We start from the raw sequence: 16,176 nt of genomic DNA on the forward strand, positions 1-16,176 counted from the left end.
CTTTTTACCTGAATTTTACATATCTTTGTTTTTGAGAAGAGGGGAGACAGTGAGACAGACTCCCATATGCAACCTGACCAGGATCCACTGGCAAACCCCCCATCTGAGGTCGATGCTCAAATCAACTGAGCTATCCTCAGAGCCAGGGACTGACATTGGAACCAATCCAACCACTGGCTGCTGGAGGGGAAGAGGGAGAGAAGGGGGAGAGGGAAGGAAAGAGAAGCAGATGCACACTTCTCTTGTGTGTCCTGACCAGGGATCAAACCAAGGACGTCCACATGCTGGGCTAAAGCTCTGTCCACTGAACCAACTGGCCAGGGCCTGACACATCTTTGAAAATTTAGTTCAAAACCTGTTATCCTCTATAAAGCATTTCCCAAACTCTTCAGCTGGAACACACCATACTTTATGTTTTATAGCACTTAAGACATCTTATCTTGGAATTATAGTTCTTTCTATGCACATTTTTTCTTCCTTACTAAATTTTAAACTCCTTGATATTAGGAATTATTTATTTGGTGGAACAGTTATGTATGTATAATGGAAAACTCAAGATAAAACAAAGTTTAAGTTCCAATTCCACTGAATAACACATGTGACAAGTTATTTTGATTTTACCAGATCCCAATTTCCTAATTGCACAATCTGGGAAATGCCACTTACCTTGCAGATTTGTTTTAAGGACTAAATATATAACAGTTACCTCATTTGACATATAGGAGGCCTTCACTCAGTGTTCATTCTTTTTTGTTATCGCTTTCCAAAATGTCTACCATAGCACATTTACACTTACCTCAATAAATACCAATAAAGCCAAATGATGCCCGAAGGCATGGAGGGCCTGAACTAGGGTAGTGTTATGGGAAATGAAAAGGTAGATATGGATATAAAATAATGTTATAAGCTAGAACTGACATGAAACTGACTTGTTGAGGAGAAGAATGGTTGGGGTTTTGAGCCTGGAATATTATGCCATTTAATAAAGAAAAAAAAGACAAAGAACTTGTTTGAAGAAATTACTCAAAGGCAATAAGTATAGGCAATACCATTTTAAAGGAAAAAATATAGGGGAGCTAGTAACTTCATGGGCTTCAAGGAAATGATCTGGGACACCAGTAATGAAAGACTGGGTTAAAATACTCAGCCTTGGTATTTTCAAACTCGAGTGTCAGTTTCAAACTTTGATTATTAGAAGTGGGGAAATCTGAAATTATAAAGGTTGATCTACAAAAGAAATGAGTGTTGAATTTTAGGAATTCTTGAACATCTAAATTAGTAGTTTTCTATTTTCTTCTTAAAAGAATCTTTGCCTCTGTAATAAGTTATATTACCACCAAATGATAATATTTACTTATAGTCAAGATTTCAAATGTAAATTCAAGGTTTTACCACAATGCTCAGATTGCATATATTGTAGCAGTTAATTCTGAAACAATGTAAGTCCTGAAATATATTTTTAATGTTTTCTACCTTGATAATTTTAGATATACAGATAAATCATATATTTTAAAACAATTTAAAATGTAATTCAGAGAAGATACAATATTTTATAGGGATAAATTTTTAACTGTTCATCAAGTCATTTCTTACATGTCCCTAAACATAGTTATTCTTGAACATTGATGTTTTTAAAGTAAGCTTTTTTGGGCCCTGGCCGGTTGGCTCAGCGGTAGAGCGTCGGCCTAGCGTGCGGAGGACCTGGGTTCGATTCCCGGCCAGGGCACACAGGAGAAGCGCCCATTTGCTTCTCCACCCCTCCGCCGCACTTTCCTCTCTGTCTCTCTCTTTCCCTCCCGCAGCCAAGGCTCCATTGGAGCAAAGATGGCCCGGGCGCTGGGGATGGCTCTGTGGCCTCTGCCCCAGGCGCTAGAGTGGCTCTGGTCGCAATATGGCGACGCCCAGGATGGGCAGAGCATCGCCTCCTGGTGGGCAGAGCGTTGCCCCATGGTGGGCGTGCCGGGTGGATCCCGGTCGGGCGCATGCGGGAGTCTGTCTGACTGTCTCTCCCCATTTCCAGCTTCAGAAAAATGAAAAAAATAAATAAATAAAAAAAAAATAAAAATAAAAAAAATAAAGTAAGCTTTTTTTTTTTCAGTCCAAACAGTGGTATGAAAATTTAAACATAGTTGAAGATGTTCAATATAACTTTAAAAATAGTTATCTTTAAAGATGTTATTTTTTTTTAATTTTTTTAAAGATTTTATTTATTCATGATAGAGAGGGGAGAGAAAGAGAGAAGGGGGATGAGCAAGAAGCATCAACTCCCATATGTGCCTTGACCAGGCAAGCCCAGGGTTTTGAACCGGCAACCTCAGCATTTCCAGGTTGACGCTTTATCCACTGCACACCACAGGTCAGGCTATCTTTAAAGATTTTAAAATAGAAAGTCCTACATGCTTTTTGAAAAAAATTAAGATGATTGTACAGAGAATAAAGTGTTAAATTTTCTCTCCTTTGTTCCTTTTCTAGCACCACTTTTCAAAATTAACCACTTTTAAATTTAATATAAATTTTTCCATATTTTCATATGTAATATATATTTAATTTTTGTTAGTGTTGGGAATTTGATGTATTATATTTATTCTTTTTTTAAGTGAGAAGAAGGGAGATAGAGACACAGACTCCCACATGCACCCCAACTGGGATCCACCCGGCAACCCCTGTCTGGGGCCAATACTTGAATCAGCGAGCTACCCTTAGTGCCTGAGGCCAACACTTGGACCAAACGAGCTATCCTCAGTGCCTAGAGCCAACACTTGAACCAACTGAGCCACTGGCTGCAAGAGGGGAAGAGAAACAGAAACGAGAGAGGAAGGGGAAGAAAAGCAAATGATCGTTTCTCATGTGTGCCCTGACTGGGCTTTGAACCTGGAACATCTGCAGGCTGGGCCGATACTCTATCTACTGAACAAACTTGCCAGGGCCAATATTATATTTATTCTGCAACTTTTTATCCATTTAACATATCATTGGCATTTTTCAATAAAAATATATGTGGTATAAGCTTTTTCATTTAAGTAGCCAAATAGCAAGCAAACTTTTGATGTTTTGTGATTTTTACCCTATGGATTAACTAATAAACTTTGGCAGAACACATTGCAGCTGTTAAGAACTTTAGATATAAGTATGAATCTCAAGTGTGAATGAAGAAAGTTTTGGTATGTGTTATTACAGTGAGAAACACTATAGTATGTGAACATTATTTTATAGTTTTGGGAGGCTTTGTGAGACTTGTCTGGCCAAAGGCATGAGCCAGTGTTTGTACAATAATGGTGGATTTTTGCCCACTAGGGAAAAGTTTATTTGTGGTTCATCATGATTTTTAGATAATATTGGAGCAATAAGTCCAGATAAGTGGCAGTCTTAAAACAATGCCTTTTTAAGGATTTTCTGCTGTAAAACACACAATTCCAAGGCTGGATGTTTATGTTTTAACCCTGCCTGTCATTATTTGTGTCCTAAATCATTTCGTGAAGTTCATAAAGTCACTGGTTCCCCTATAACTTTTCATTTGGAAAGGTATTGCCTAAACTTACTATGCTAAATAAATAACTGTTGCCATATCAGACATTAGAAGCAGGTTTAAGATTCCTATATTAAATTGCATACTTGATAATCAAAAAGCTATTACCTTAGCCCCATGAGCACTCAGATTTTAAGTGGCATATGCAATAATATATAGTTGACGAATTAAAATGATACCTATAAATATTCATTAATGGGATATATAGTCTAACCTTCTTTTATTTTATTCATAGATACAACTTGGAATGAACAGGAAAAGGCTGAACTTTTTACAGATAACTTTTGTAATGTATGCAGAGTGGTACTGCAGTTTGAATCACAAAGGATTTCACATTATGAGGTAGGTTAAAAAGAGTGTGAATAGGGTGTAAAGTAGGTTTTAAAATATAGCAGGTAAACTTCCTATATCATCATCTTTGATTCTGTGAAGTAGAAGGTATTATTTCCCTTTGACGGATAAGGAGACTGGCTCAGAGAGGGACAGTTACTTAATTAGCTTAAGTTGGGGGAATTAAGAATTTAAACTCGGTCTTTTTTTTTTTTTTTTACTAAAAAGATTGTTTTATTTTCTTCACATCGTTCTGTATATTTTTTTATTCATCAAGTCACTATTATATCGTTCAAGACTTTGTAGTAAACGTAAGGAAAACTGTTAATATGAACCAAGGGATATTCTAGAACTTGAGTCTTCCTTTACAGTAAATGAAAGTTACACAAACAAAATGAACCAGTCTTGCACTTGACTTAGCCACATGTTTTTAAGCATAGACCCATAGAATTCTAGAGCTAGAAGAGGGGAAGTTTAATGTTCTTAATCCTTTGGTTTATTGATCAAAAAACTGAGACTCAGTGGGATAGTGACTCTCCATAGCTAGCATTGACATGGCTGAGCTTAAAAATGATTTTTTTAAATTTAGAAATTAAATTAAACGTTAAACGGAGTGATATTGGTCCATAGGAACACATAGGTTTTGTGATTTCATATTCAGTGTTCTTTCATTTGCTGTTGTCTCCCATTTCTATTTCATATGATAAACTATTGGACTTTTTCCATATCTGATATCTGGGTTGCTAAAAGTACTAAATAAATTTACTTTAAAGAAATAGAATGCCTGTTCTACTTTTTAAAATACCTTATCTCATTTTACCCATTGCAAATCCTATTGGCAACTATATTTAAGTCCTTATCTTCATTGGGATTCAATTAGTGTAATTACAGATAGTGAGATTGTGTTGTCCGTGGATTAAAAGGATTTAAAATCAAGTCTTAATTTCACCATTGTTGTGTAACCCTGAGCAAGTCACTTAACCTGTCTTGAACCTGTAAAATGGGGATGATAAAATCTCTCTTATTATACTTTTGAGAATTAAATGAAATCAAATTTGTGAGCATACCTAGCTCATCCTCAGACTCCATAGCTCAGGGGTTGGGAACCTATGGCTCACGAGCCAGATGTGGCTCTTTTGATGGCTGCATCTGGCTCACAGACAAATCTTTTTTTTTTTAATAAATTTTTATTAATGTTAATGGGATGACATTAATAAATCAGGGTACATATATTCAAAGAAAACATGTCCAGGTTATCTTGTCATTAAATTATGTTGCATACCCCTCGCCCAGAGTCAGACTGTCCTCTGTCACCCTCCATCCAGTTTTCTCTGTGCCCCTCCCCCTCCCCCTAACCCTCTCCCTCCCTCCCTCCTGCATCCTCCCTCCCCCCACCCCTGGTAACCACCACACTCTTGTCCATGTCTCTTAGTCTCGTTTTTATGTTCCACCAATGTATGGAATCATGTAGTTCTTGTTTTTTTCTGATTTACTTATTTCACTCCGTATAATGTTATCAAGATCCCACCATTTTGCTGTAAATGATCTGATGTCATCATTTCTTATGGCTGAGTAGTATTCCATAGTGTATATGTGCCACATCTTCTTTATCCAGTCTTTTATTGAAGGGCTTTTTGGTTGTTTCCATGTCTTGGCCACTGTGAACAGTGCTGCAATGAACATGGGGCTACATGTGTCTTTACGTATCAATGTTTCTGAGGTTTTGGGGTATATACCCAGTAGAGGGATTGCTGGGTCATAAGGTAGTTCTATTTGCAGTTTTTTGAGGAACAACCATACTTTCCTCCATAATGGTTGTACTACTTTAAAGTCCCACCAACAGTGGATGAGAGTTCCCTTTTCTCCGCAACCTCTCCAACATTTGCTATTACCCGTCTTGTACTGATATCAAAACAAACAGACAGCCAACTAAATGGGAAATGTTATTTTCAAACAACAGCTCAGATAAGGGCCTAATATCCAAAATTTACAAAGAACTCATAAAACTCAACAACAAACAAACAAACAATCCAGTAAAAAAATGGGAAGAGGACATGAACAGACACTTCTCCCAGGAAGAAATACAAATGGCCAACAGATATATGAAAAGATGCTCATCTTCATTAGTTATTAGAGAAATGCAAATCAAAACTACAATGAGATACCACCTCACCCCTGTTAGATTAGCTATTATCAACAAGACGGGTAATAGACAAATCTTTAATAAAAAAATAGTAATGTTAAAAATATAAAACATTTTCATGTATTAAAATTCATTCATTTCCTATTGCTCACGTTCATGGTTGCGGGTGGCTGAAGCCAATCACAGCTGTCCTCCGAGACAACACCAAATTTTTATTGAATAATACATAATGTACACGGGTCGTTGTGAGGCCAGGAAGTAAACTTCCCTCCTTTTAATCAAGTAGTCAGCTAGCTAATTGCAGAAACTCTTTTGATGAAGAAGATGGCTAAAAGAAAAAAGATGAGGAATATCGTACTTTTCAGTAGGAATGGACAGAGGAATTCACCTTTGTGGAGAGAGCAGGTTCTGCAGTGTGTCTAATATGCAATGATAGAATTGCATCGATGAAATGGTCAAATATTAAAGTGGCACTTTGACACACACCATACTACATTTGCATTGAAATATCCAGCAGGGGACAGCAGGAAGAAAGCATGTCAAGAGCTACTGCACAGAGTGCAAGCTAGTCAACAGCAACTCTGTGTTTGGACCCAAAAAGGTGATTGGAATTCGGCTAGCTTTGCTGGTTCTTTAGCAATTGTGAGAAACAGAAAGCCATTCACAGATGGGGAGTATGCCAATACATTCATGCTTGATGTTGCCAATGAACTTTTTGACTACTTTTCGGATAAAGACAAGATAATCAAGTGAATAAAAGACATGCCTCTGTCGGCAAGAACTGTTCACGATCATACCATCATGATGGCAAATCAAATTGAGGCAACACAGTGAAGGACATAAATGCAGCACCATTCCTTTCTCTCGCTTTGGATGAGTCAACAGACATAAGCCATTTATCCCAGTTCACCGTGACTGCAAGGTATGCTGTCGGTGACACACTACGTGAGGAAAGTCTTGCTGTTTTGCCTATGAAAGAGACACCAAGAGGGGAGGATTTATTCAAGTCTTTCACTGAGGTTGCTAAAGAAAAAATCTACCAATGGATAAACTTATTTCAGTGTGTACTGATGGTGCCTCATGCATGGTGGGGAAAAACAGAGGATTCGTAGTGCTTCTTCGTGAACATGAAAAGAGACTCATCCTAAGTTTTCACTGCATCCTACATCAGGAGGCGCTTTGTGCTCAGATGTGTGGTGAGCAGCTTGGTGAGGTGATGTCACTGGTCATTCGGGTGGTCAACTTTATTGTTGCCTGAGCTCTAAATGATCGCCAGTTTAAAACACTGCTGGATGAAGTTGGGAATAATTATCCTGGTCTGCTTCTGCACAGCAATGTGCGTTGGTTGTCAAGAGGGAAGGTGCTCAGCCATTTCGTGGCTTGTCTTAGCAAAATCCAGACTTTTCTTGAAATGAAAAACATCAAGCATCCTGAGTTAGCTAACACTGAGTGGCTCCTGAAGTTCTACTATCTCGTGGACATGACTGAACATCTGAACAAGCTCAATATGAAAATGCAAGGCATTGGAAATACAGTCTTATTCCTTCAACAAGCAGTGTTTGCATTTGAAAACAAGCTGGAACTCTTCATCTCCGACATTGAAACAGGTCATTTACTACACTTTGAAAAACTGGAAGAGTTTAAAGATGCATGCACAGCAAGTGACCCTGCTCAACATCTTGATCTCCAGCAGTTAGCGGGCTTCACATCTAATCTCCTGCAGTCATTCAAAGCATTCTTTGGAGAATTTTGTGAAGGCACTTGTCTTTTTAAGTTCATCACCCATCCACACGAGTGTGCAGTGGACAGCGCTGACCTGAGTTACAACCCCGGTGTCTCCGTCAGAGATTTTGAGCTATGAGCTGCTGACCTGAAGGCCTCAGACATGTGGGTGAAAGTTCAAGTCACTGAATGAAGATTTGTAAAGACTTGCATGACAGCAAGCAGAGTTGGAGAGCAAACACAAGTGGGGAGAAATGAAAAAACTTCAACCTACAGACCATCTGATCGTCAAAACTTGGAACGCGCTTCCCGTCACATACCACACACTGCAGCGTGTGAATATTGCTGTACTGACAATGTTTGGCTCTACATATGCATGTGAGCAGTCTTTCTCACATCTAAAGAATGTTAAGACCAACCTACGATCACGTTTAGCGAATGGATGTCTCAACGCCTGCATGAAGCTTAACCTTACCACATATTAACCAGACTACAAAGTCATCAGCAAAACCATGCAGCACCAGAAGTCGCATTAATGGTAAGAAGTACTTTATTCATCATTGGTTAGCAACAGCATAACAACGTTACTAAAAAGAATTCAGAGACTTATTGTATTTTAAAAGTGTTGGTCTTACATAAAATGCACATATTTACTTGTATTTAGTGTTAAACATATTGTTTGGCTCTTGCGGAATTACATTTTAAAATATGTGGCGTTCATGGCTCTCTCAGCCAGAAAGGTTCCCGACCCCTGTCATAGCTCAAAGATTTCAAGTTAGTAAAGAGACAGATGCACACTCCAGGAGTTCTGTGATAACTGTGGTTGGAACCATTTGAATTTAAATTTGAAATGTAGCTTTTCATGGGCTTATGAAGTGATATTCAGTGGAGAAAATAAAAAAAATATGAGCAAAAAATCAATCATGATTCTATCACTTGTATTTTTTAACTTCACCTTTTGTTTATATGATTCCAGTGTGCCTTCTGAACACGAATACACATTTTTATTAAAAGGAATTGTATATGTTGTTTGTACTTGTTTTTTCACATGAGAGTATATTCTGGACCCTTGTCATATTATTACATCCTTTTCTTTGTGGAGGGAGGGAGGGAGATAGATAGATGGATGGATGGATGGATGCATAGATAGATAGATAGATAGATAGATAGATAGATAGATAGATAGATAGATAGATAGATAGACAGACAGATAGATAGATAGATAGATAGATAGATAGATAGATAGATAGATTGAAAGAAACATCAATTAGTTGTTTTGCTTATTCATACATTCACTGGTTGATTCTTTTATATGCCCTGACCTGGGATCGAACCCACAAACTGGGCATAACAGGATGACACTCTAACTAACTAAGCTACCTGGCCAGGGCTTTTGTAATATTTTAAATGTCTATAATGCATTATATTATGTAATGTTGTAACATAGTTTTTAATTCAAATTTCAGTGACACCTGTAAGTTTGATACTTAAGCTTGTTAAACTGTCAAATCAAAACTCTACATGATTTTCCATGTATTCTGAAAAGGTGATTTTCTTTTTCTCTTTAGTATAGAGTTTGGTTAATACTGTTAAACTTTCTCAGTATACTATTTATTGTACATGTAAAATAGAACAGTTCTACCAGAGTTTTGAATTTTAATGAGGTAGTATTTATATACATGTTTAAAAAACCATTTTTTATCATAGAGATATTCACTATATTTTCTTTCTTTTTTTTAGAAAAGGGGGGGACAGATAAGGACAGACAAGAAGAGAGAGAAGTGAGATGCATCAACTCATAGTTAGGGTACCTTAGTTGTTCATTGATTGCTTTATCATATGTGCCTTGACAGGGGGGGCTCCAGCCGAGTCAGTGACCCCTTGCTCAAGCCAGCAACCTTGGGCTCAAGCCAGCAGCCTTTGGGATCAAGCCAGCAACCATGGGATCATGTCTAGGATCCCACACTCAAGCCAGTGACCCCATGCTCAAGCTAGTAATCCTGTGTTCAAGCTGGGTCAGCCTGCTCTCAAGCAAGTTACCTGGGAGTTTTGAACCAGTGCCACCGCATGGTCAGGCCCTATATATTTTTTTTCTTTCTCTTTTTTATATCAAGTGAGGTGGGAGGCAGAGAGATAGACTCCTTCATGTGCTCAGACCACGATCCACCCAGCCCCCTATGGGGCAATGCTCTGCCCATCTGGAACCACCGCTCTGTTGCTTGGCAACTGAGCTATTTTAACACCTGAGACAGAGGCAATGGAGCCATCCTCAGCACCTGGGGCCATCTTTCTTAAAACATTTGAGCCATGGCTGTGGGAGGGGAAGGGGAGGAAAGGAAAAGTAGAGAAGCAGATGGTTGCTTCAGTTCCCTGCGTGCCCTGACCTGGAATTGAACCTGGGACATGCACACACTGGGCCAATGCTCTACCACTGAGCCACTGGCCAGGGCCTATATTTTCCTTCTAATACTCTTAAAATGTTGTCCTTTACATTAAACTGTTTACTATATCTGGTATTGATTTTCACATATGGAGGGTGATAAGAACATTTTCAAAATAAATAACCAGCTGTCCCAGCACTATTTAATTGGCAGTCCATCTTTGCCCTCTGATTTGTAGTGACAACTCTATCATGTGCTAATTTTCATATAAAATACATGTGTTTACTTTTGTGTTTATTAATTCTGTTTGGATTCCTCTGTTTGCATGTCTCTACAATAATATCACATTACTACTATAGATTTAAAATAAGTCATGATATCTGGTAGGGAAAATTTATATGACAAAAGTATCGTCATGAAAGTTAAAAAACAAACCACAGATTTATTGGCATTCATAACCCATACAACTATCAAAGGATTAGTGTCTAGAATATATAAGGGACTATATATCAATTAGAACTAGAAACAACCCAATAGAAAAATGAGAAAATAAAACAAGACATAGAAGAGATACTCAAATTCACTAGTAATCATATAGGACATACAAGTTAAAGTAATAATAAGCTATCTTACCAAAACCATAATGCTGGCATAAATTAATATCTAATAGCACTTAATACTTCAGGAGAATATAGGAAGACAGAAACACTCATATATGCTGTATTTGGGGTTGAAAAATACTTCAATATCTTTGTAGAGAAATTTTATAATAATTTTTTAAAATTGAAAAATGTTTATGACTTGTAAGCCAAGAATTCCTCTTCTAGGTATCTACTTTAAAGACACTCTTTGACATGTGTATTAGGAGATATGTTTACATATGCTCAGTGCAGAAATGCTTGTAATAGCAAAATAAATAGGAACATAACTGCCTTCAGTAACATATGGGGTGGAATATTATGCAGCATGTAACATGAATGAACTACAGCTATATGGATCAACATGAGCAAATATTAGAAATTTAATATTAAGTTATAAAAAGCAAGTTGAGCATTACTTGTGATGGTACAATGGCTAGAGCATCAGTCTGAGACACTGAGTACCCAGGTTCAAGGCCTCAAGGTTGCTGACTTAAGGGAAGGCTCATCTGGCTTGAGCCAAGGCTTACCAGCTAGAGCATGGAAACACCAGCCTGAGTGTGAGATCATAGGCATGATTCCATAGTCTATGACTTGACCCAAAGGTCGCTGGCTTGAAGTCCAAAGGTTGGTGACTTGAGCTCAGGGTCACTGGCTTGAGCAAGGGGTCACTATCTCGGCTGGAGCCCGCCAGTCAGGGCATATATAAGAAGCAATCAGTGAACAACTAAAGTCACACAACTACAAGGAGATGCTTCTCATCTCTCTCCTACTTTCTTCTTCTCCTCCTCCTCCTCCTCCTCCTCCTCCTCCTCCTCCTCCTCCTCCTTCTTCTTCTTCTTCTTCTTCTTCTTCTTCTTCTTCTTCTTCTCTCTCTCTCTCTCTCTCAAAAACAAAACAAAGAGTAAAAATCAAGTTGAAAAAGGATATCAATAGAATGAATCCATGTTCATAAATATTTTTAAATGACAGTAGTATATAAAACTGTTTGAGTACAAGCATATGTAGTAAACAAATAAAATCATGAAAGGAAATTATACGACCAATTTTAAGATATTGGTTACTGAACTAGCAATACCAGCAAAAGGAAACAGGTCACCAGCTAAATGAAGCTCTCCTGCTACACTCAGAGCAGAGTCACTTAGAAGCAGAAAGCCCATCAGGAATATAGTACTGGGTGCTGAGGTCTGAGTTACAATGCCACCCCACACTGCTGAGTGCTTACTGGAGGGAGACTGGCAGCTGGACACGGGAACATGGTCTTGTCTGAGGGGGCTGGAGGCTAGGGAACCACGTGGATTTGCGACCCCAGCATGCAAAAACAGTCCTGCCCATGGGGCTGAGGCCGGGGCTGGCCAAAGCTTGCAGACTGGGCATGCATGCACAGTCCCACTCACAGAGGCAAGGTAGAAGCCACAGTGACCGCAGCAGTGGGCCAGCATCACTGCTTATGCCTGAACGCCCAAGGTGGCAGCAGTGGTGGGGCGAGACTGTGGACAGACCACACCTCGGGAACACAAAAGACACACCCATTGGACTCCTGTGCCCACACCCTTCTGAGGGCTGAAAAGAAAGAAAAATATAAAATAAAATAAAAACAAAAGTTGGATAGAACGACATTTTTTTTTTTTTGTATTTTTCTGAAGCTGGAAACAGGGAGAGACAGTCAGACAGACTCCCGCATATGCCCGACCGGGATCCACCCGGCATGCCCACCAGGGGGCGATGCTCTGCCCCTCCAGGGCGTCGCTCTGCTGCGACCAGAGCCACTCTAGCGCCTGGGGCAGAGGCCAAGGAGCCATCCCCAGTGCCCGGGCCATCTTTGCTCCAATAGAGCCTTGGCTGCGGGAGGGGAAGAGAGAGACAGAGAGGAAGGAGGGGGGGCGGAGAAGCAAATGGGCACTTCTCCTGTGTGCCCTGTCCGGGAATCGAACCCGGGTCCCCCACACGCCAGGCTGACGCTCTACCGCTGAGCCAACTGGCCAGGGCCTAGAACGACATTTGAGGCTAAGGGGCAAGCCACATCCAATACCTTACCTAACTCGTGATTTATAGTACTGAGCCCAACAAGTAGCCACCAACATGAGGTGGGAGAAAGCAGATGTCAGGCGAACCTGAACATTTAAATGAACATCCTCCAGGCCAAAAGTAGATAAAAGCCAGCCTGAGTAGATATTAACAACAGCACCTGGGCTCAGCAGAGGCAGTCACAGGATCTTGATTTCCTGTTGCTCCAAAAAGATAGATAAAGGCCAGTCATAGGCAGCGACCCCCACTGGTCTGTGCCAGGCTCTGGCCAAGAAGATCCAGGGAGGGCACATCCAGAGGCCAGATACAGAGAACATCAGTTCAGGACCTAACAACCCTTGTTAGAGTGACATCTTAAGGAAAGGCTCCTCACACCTGACCCAGTTAAGATACAGAAAATGGATAAGCAGCTCTACTAGTTAAGGATACTACAACTTGAACAAGCCTGCAAACCACAAACAAAAACAATCAGAAGACCGAGGAATGTAAGCCATATGAATCAGCAAGAAAAATCCCCAGAAAAAGATGTGGATGAAATGGAAGTAATCAAATTACCAGATGCAGAGTTTAAAATAATGATTGTTAGGATGCTTAAGGATCTCAAAGCTACAATGGATGGACTTAATGAGAACCTAAATAAAGAAATTGTAAGCATCAAAAAGGACACTGAAATCATAAAAATAACCCAGACAGAAATGACAAACACAATATCAGAAATGAAGACTACACTAGAAGGAATTAAAAGCAGGCTGAATGAAGCAGAGGATCAAATCAGTGACTTAGAGGACAAGATAAGTGAAAGCACAGAAGCAGAACAGCAAAATGAAAAGAGGATCAAAAATTCTGAGGAAACTCTAAGAGAGCTCTATGACAACATGAAGAGAAACATTTACATAACAGTTTCCTGAAGGAGAATAGAAAAAACAAAGGATAGAGAACCTGTTTGTAGAAATTATACCTGAAACTTTCCTTAAACTGATGCAGGGAAGAGTCATACAGGTTCAAGAAGCAGAAAGAACCCTATTAAAAAAGAACCCAAAGAGACCTACACCAAGGCACATTATAATCAAAATACCAAGCTGAGAGATAAAGAAAGAATACTAAAAGCTGCAAGAAAAAAACAATCACTTCTAAAGGAGCCCCCACATAAGAATGACATCCAACTTTTCAACAGAAACACTTGAGGCCAGAAGGGAATGGCAAGAAATATTCAAAGTAATGCAGAACAAGATCCTACAACCAAGACTTCTTTAACAGTAAGGCTATTGTTTAAAATTAAAGTAGAAATAGAAAGCTTCCTAGATCAAAAAAACAAACAAACAAAAAAAAAAACCAAACCAAAACAAAAAACCTTAGGGAATTCATTACGACCAAACCAATGCTACAAAAAATATTAAGGGGCCTGTTGTAAACAGAACAAAGGGGGAAATAATATAGTAAAAGAGGAATGTAGATTTAAAGACTAAAGTGGCAATAAACAACTACATATCAATAATAAACTTAAATGTAAATGGATTAAATGATCCAATCAAAAGACATGGATAAGAAAACAGGACCCGTACATTAGATGTCTACAAGGAACACAACTCCAAACAAAACATATACATAGACTAAAAGTAAAAGGTTGGAAAAAGATATTTCATGCAAATGGAAATGAAAAACAGCTGGGGTAGCAATATTTATTTATTTCTGACAAAATAGACTTTAAAACAAAGAATATAATAGGGATAAAAAAAGTCACTACATAATGATAAAGGGAGCAATCCAACAGGAAAAGATAACCATTATAAATATCTATGCACCTAGTATAAGAGCACCTAAATATATAAAGCAGACTTTGATGGACATAAAGGGTGAGAGCAACAACAATACTATAATATAATAATAGGGGATTTCAGTACCCCACTAACATCACTGGATAGATCCTCAAGAAAGAAAATTAACAAAGAAACAAGAGAATTAAAGGACACACTAGACAACTGGATTTAATAGATAACTTCAGAACCTTTCACCCTAAAGCAGCAGAATATACATTCTTTAAAGTGCCCATAGTACATTCTCTAGGATAGACAACATGTTAGGGCACAAAACGAGCCTCAACAAATTTAAGAAGAATGAAATCATATCAAGTATCTTCTCTGACCACAATGGCATGAAACTAGAAATCAACTACAATAGAAAAACTGAAAAACACTCAAACACTTGGAAACTGAACAGCATGTTATTAAATAACAAATGGGTCAACAATGAGATCAAAGAAGAAATCAAAAAAACTTTTGAAACAAATGAAAATGAACATACGACAACTCAAAATTTATGAGACACAACAAAAGCAATTCTGAGAGGGAAATTCATAGCATTACAGGCACACCTTAAGAAGCTAGGAAAAGCTCAAATAAACAACTTACCCCTGCATCTAAAAGAACTAGAAAAAGAACAGTAAGTAAAGCCCAGAGGAAGTAGAAGGAAGCAGATAATAAAGATCAAAGCGGAAATAAATGATATAGAGGCTAAAAAAAAACAAAAAACAAAAAAACAGAGGATCAATGAAACCAAGAGCTGGTTCTTTGAAAAAATAAACAAGATCAATGAACCTTTAACCAGACTCACCAAGAAAAAAAGAGAGGATTCAAATAAATAAAATCAGAAATGAGAGTGGAGAAGTAACAACTGACACAGCAGAAATACAAAGGATTGTAAGAAAATACTATGAAGAACTGTATATCAAAAAATTAGACAACTAGATGAAGTAGACAAATTCCTTGAAAAAATAGTCTCTCAAAAATCAATCTGGAAGAATAAAAAAAAAACTAAATAGACTGATTACAACAAATGAGATGGAAACAGTTATCAAAAAACTCCCAACAAACAAAAGCCCTGGGCCAGATGGCTTCACAGGCGAGTTCTACCAAACATTCAAAGAAGAACTAACTCCTATCCTTCTCAAGCTATTTCAAAAAATTCAAGACAAGGGAAGACTTCCAACTCCTCTTGTGAGGCAAGCATAATTCTGATTCCAAAACCAGGCAAAGAGAACACAAAGAAAAAAATTATAGGCCAGTATCTTTGATGAATTTAGATGCTAAAATTCTCAACAAAATATTATCAAACCAGATCCAGCAATACATGAAAAAAATCATACATTATGATCAAGTGGGATTTACTCTGGGGAGGCAAGGCTGGTACAATATTTGCAAATCAATCAATGTGATTCATCACATAAACAAAAAGAAGAAGAAAAACTACATGATAATATCAATAGATGTAGGAAAAACATTTGATAAAATCCAGCACACATTTATGATCAAAACTCTCAGCAAAGTGGGAATACAGGGAAGATATCTCAACATGATAAAGGCCATCTATTAGAGACCCACAGCCAACATCATACTGAATGGGAAAAAATGT

General features: G+C 38.3%; 1 protein-coding gene across 3 annotated transcripts in view; it reads left to right on the top strand.

Moving 5' to 3' along the window:
- Window positions 1–16,176, top strand: part of ZMAT1 (zinc finger matrin-type 1) — a 54,291-nt gene that overhangs the window by 16,907 nt on the left and 21,208 nt on the right. For all 3 annotated transcript variants that reach the window (XM_066357349.1, XM_066357350.1, XM_066357351.1), the window contains exon 2: window positions 3,762–3,868. In XM_066357349.1, the coding sequence (XP_066213446.1) occupies window positions 3,762–3,868 (107 nt within the window). The remainder of the gene's footprint in view (window positions 1–3,761; window positions 3,869–16,176) is intronic.

Source organism: Saccopteryx leptura, chromosome X (genome assembly GCF_036850995.1).
Source record: "Saccopteryx leptura isolate mSacLep1 chromosome X, mSacLep1_pri_phased_curated, whole genome shotgun sequence".
NCBI classification, from domain to species: domain Eukaryota; kingdom Metazoa; phylum Chordata; class Mammalia; order Chiroptera; family Emballonuridae; genus Saccopteryx; species Saccopteryx leptura.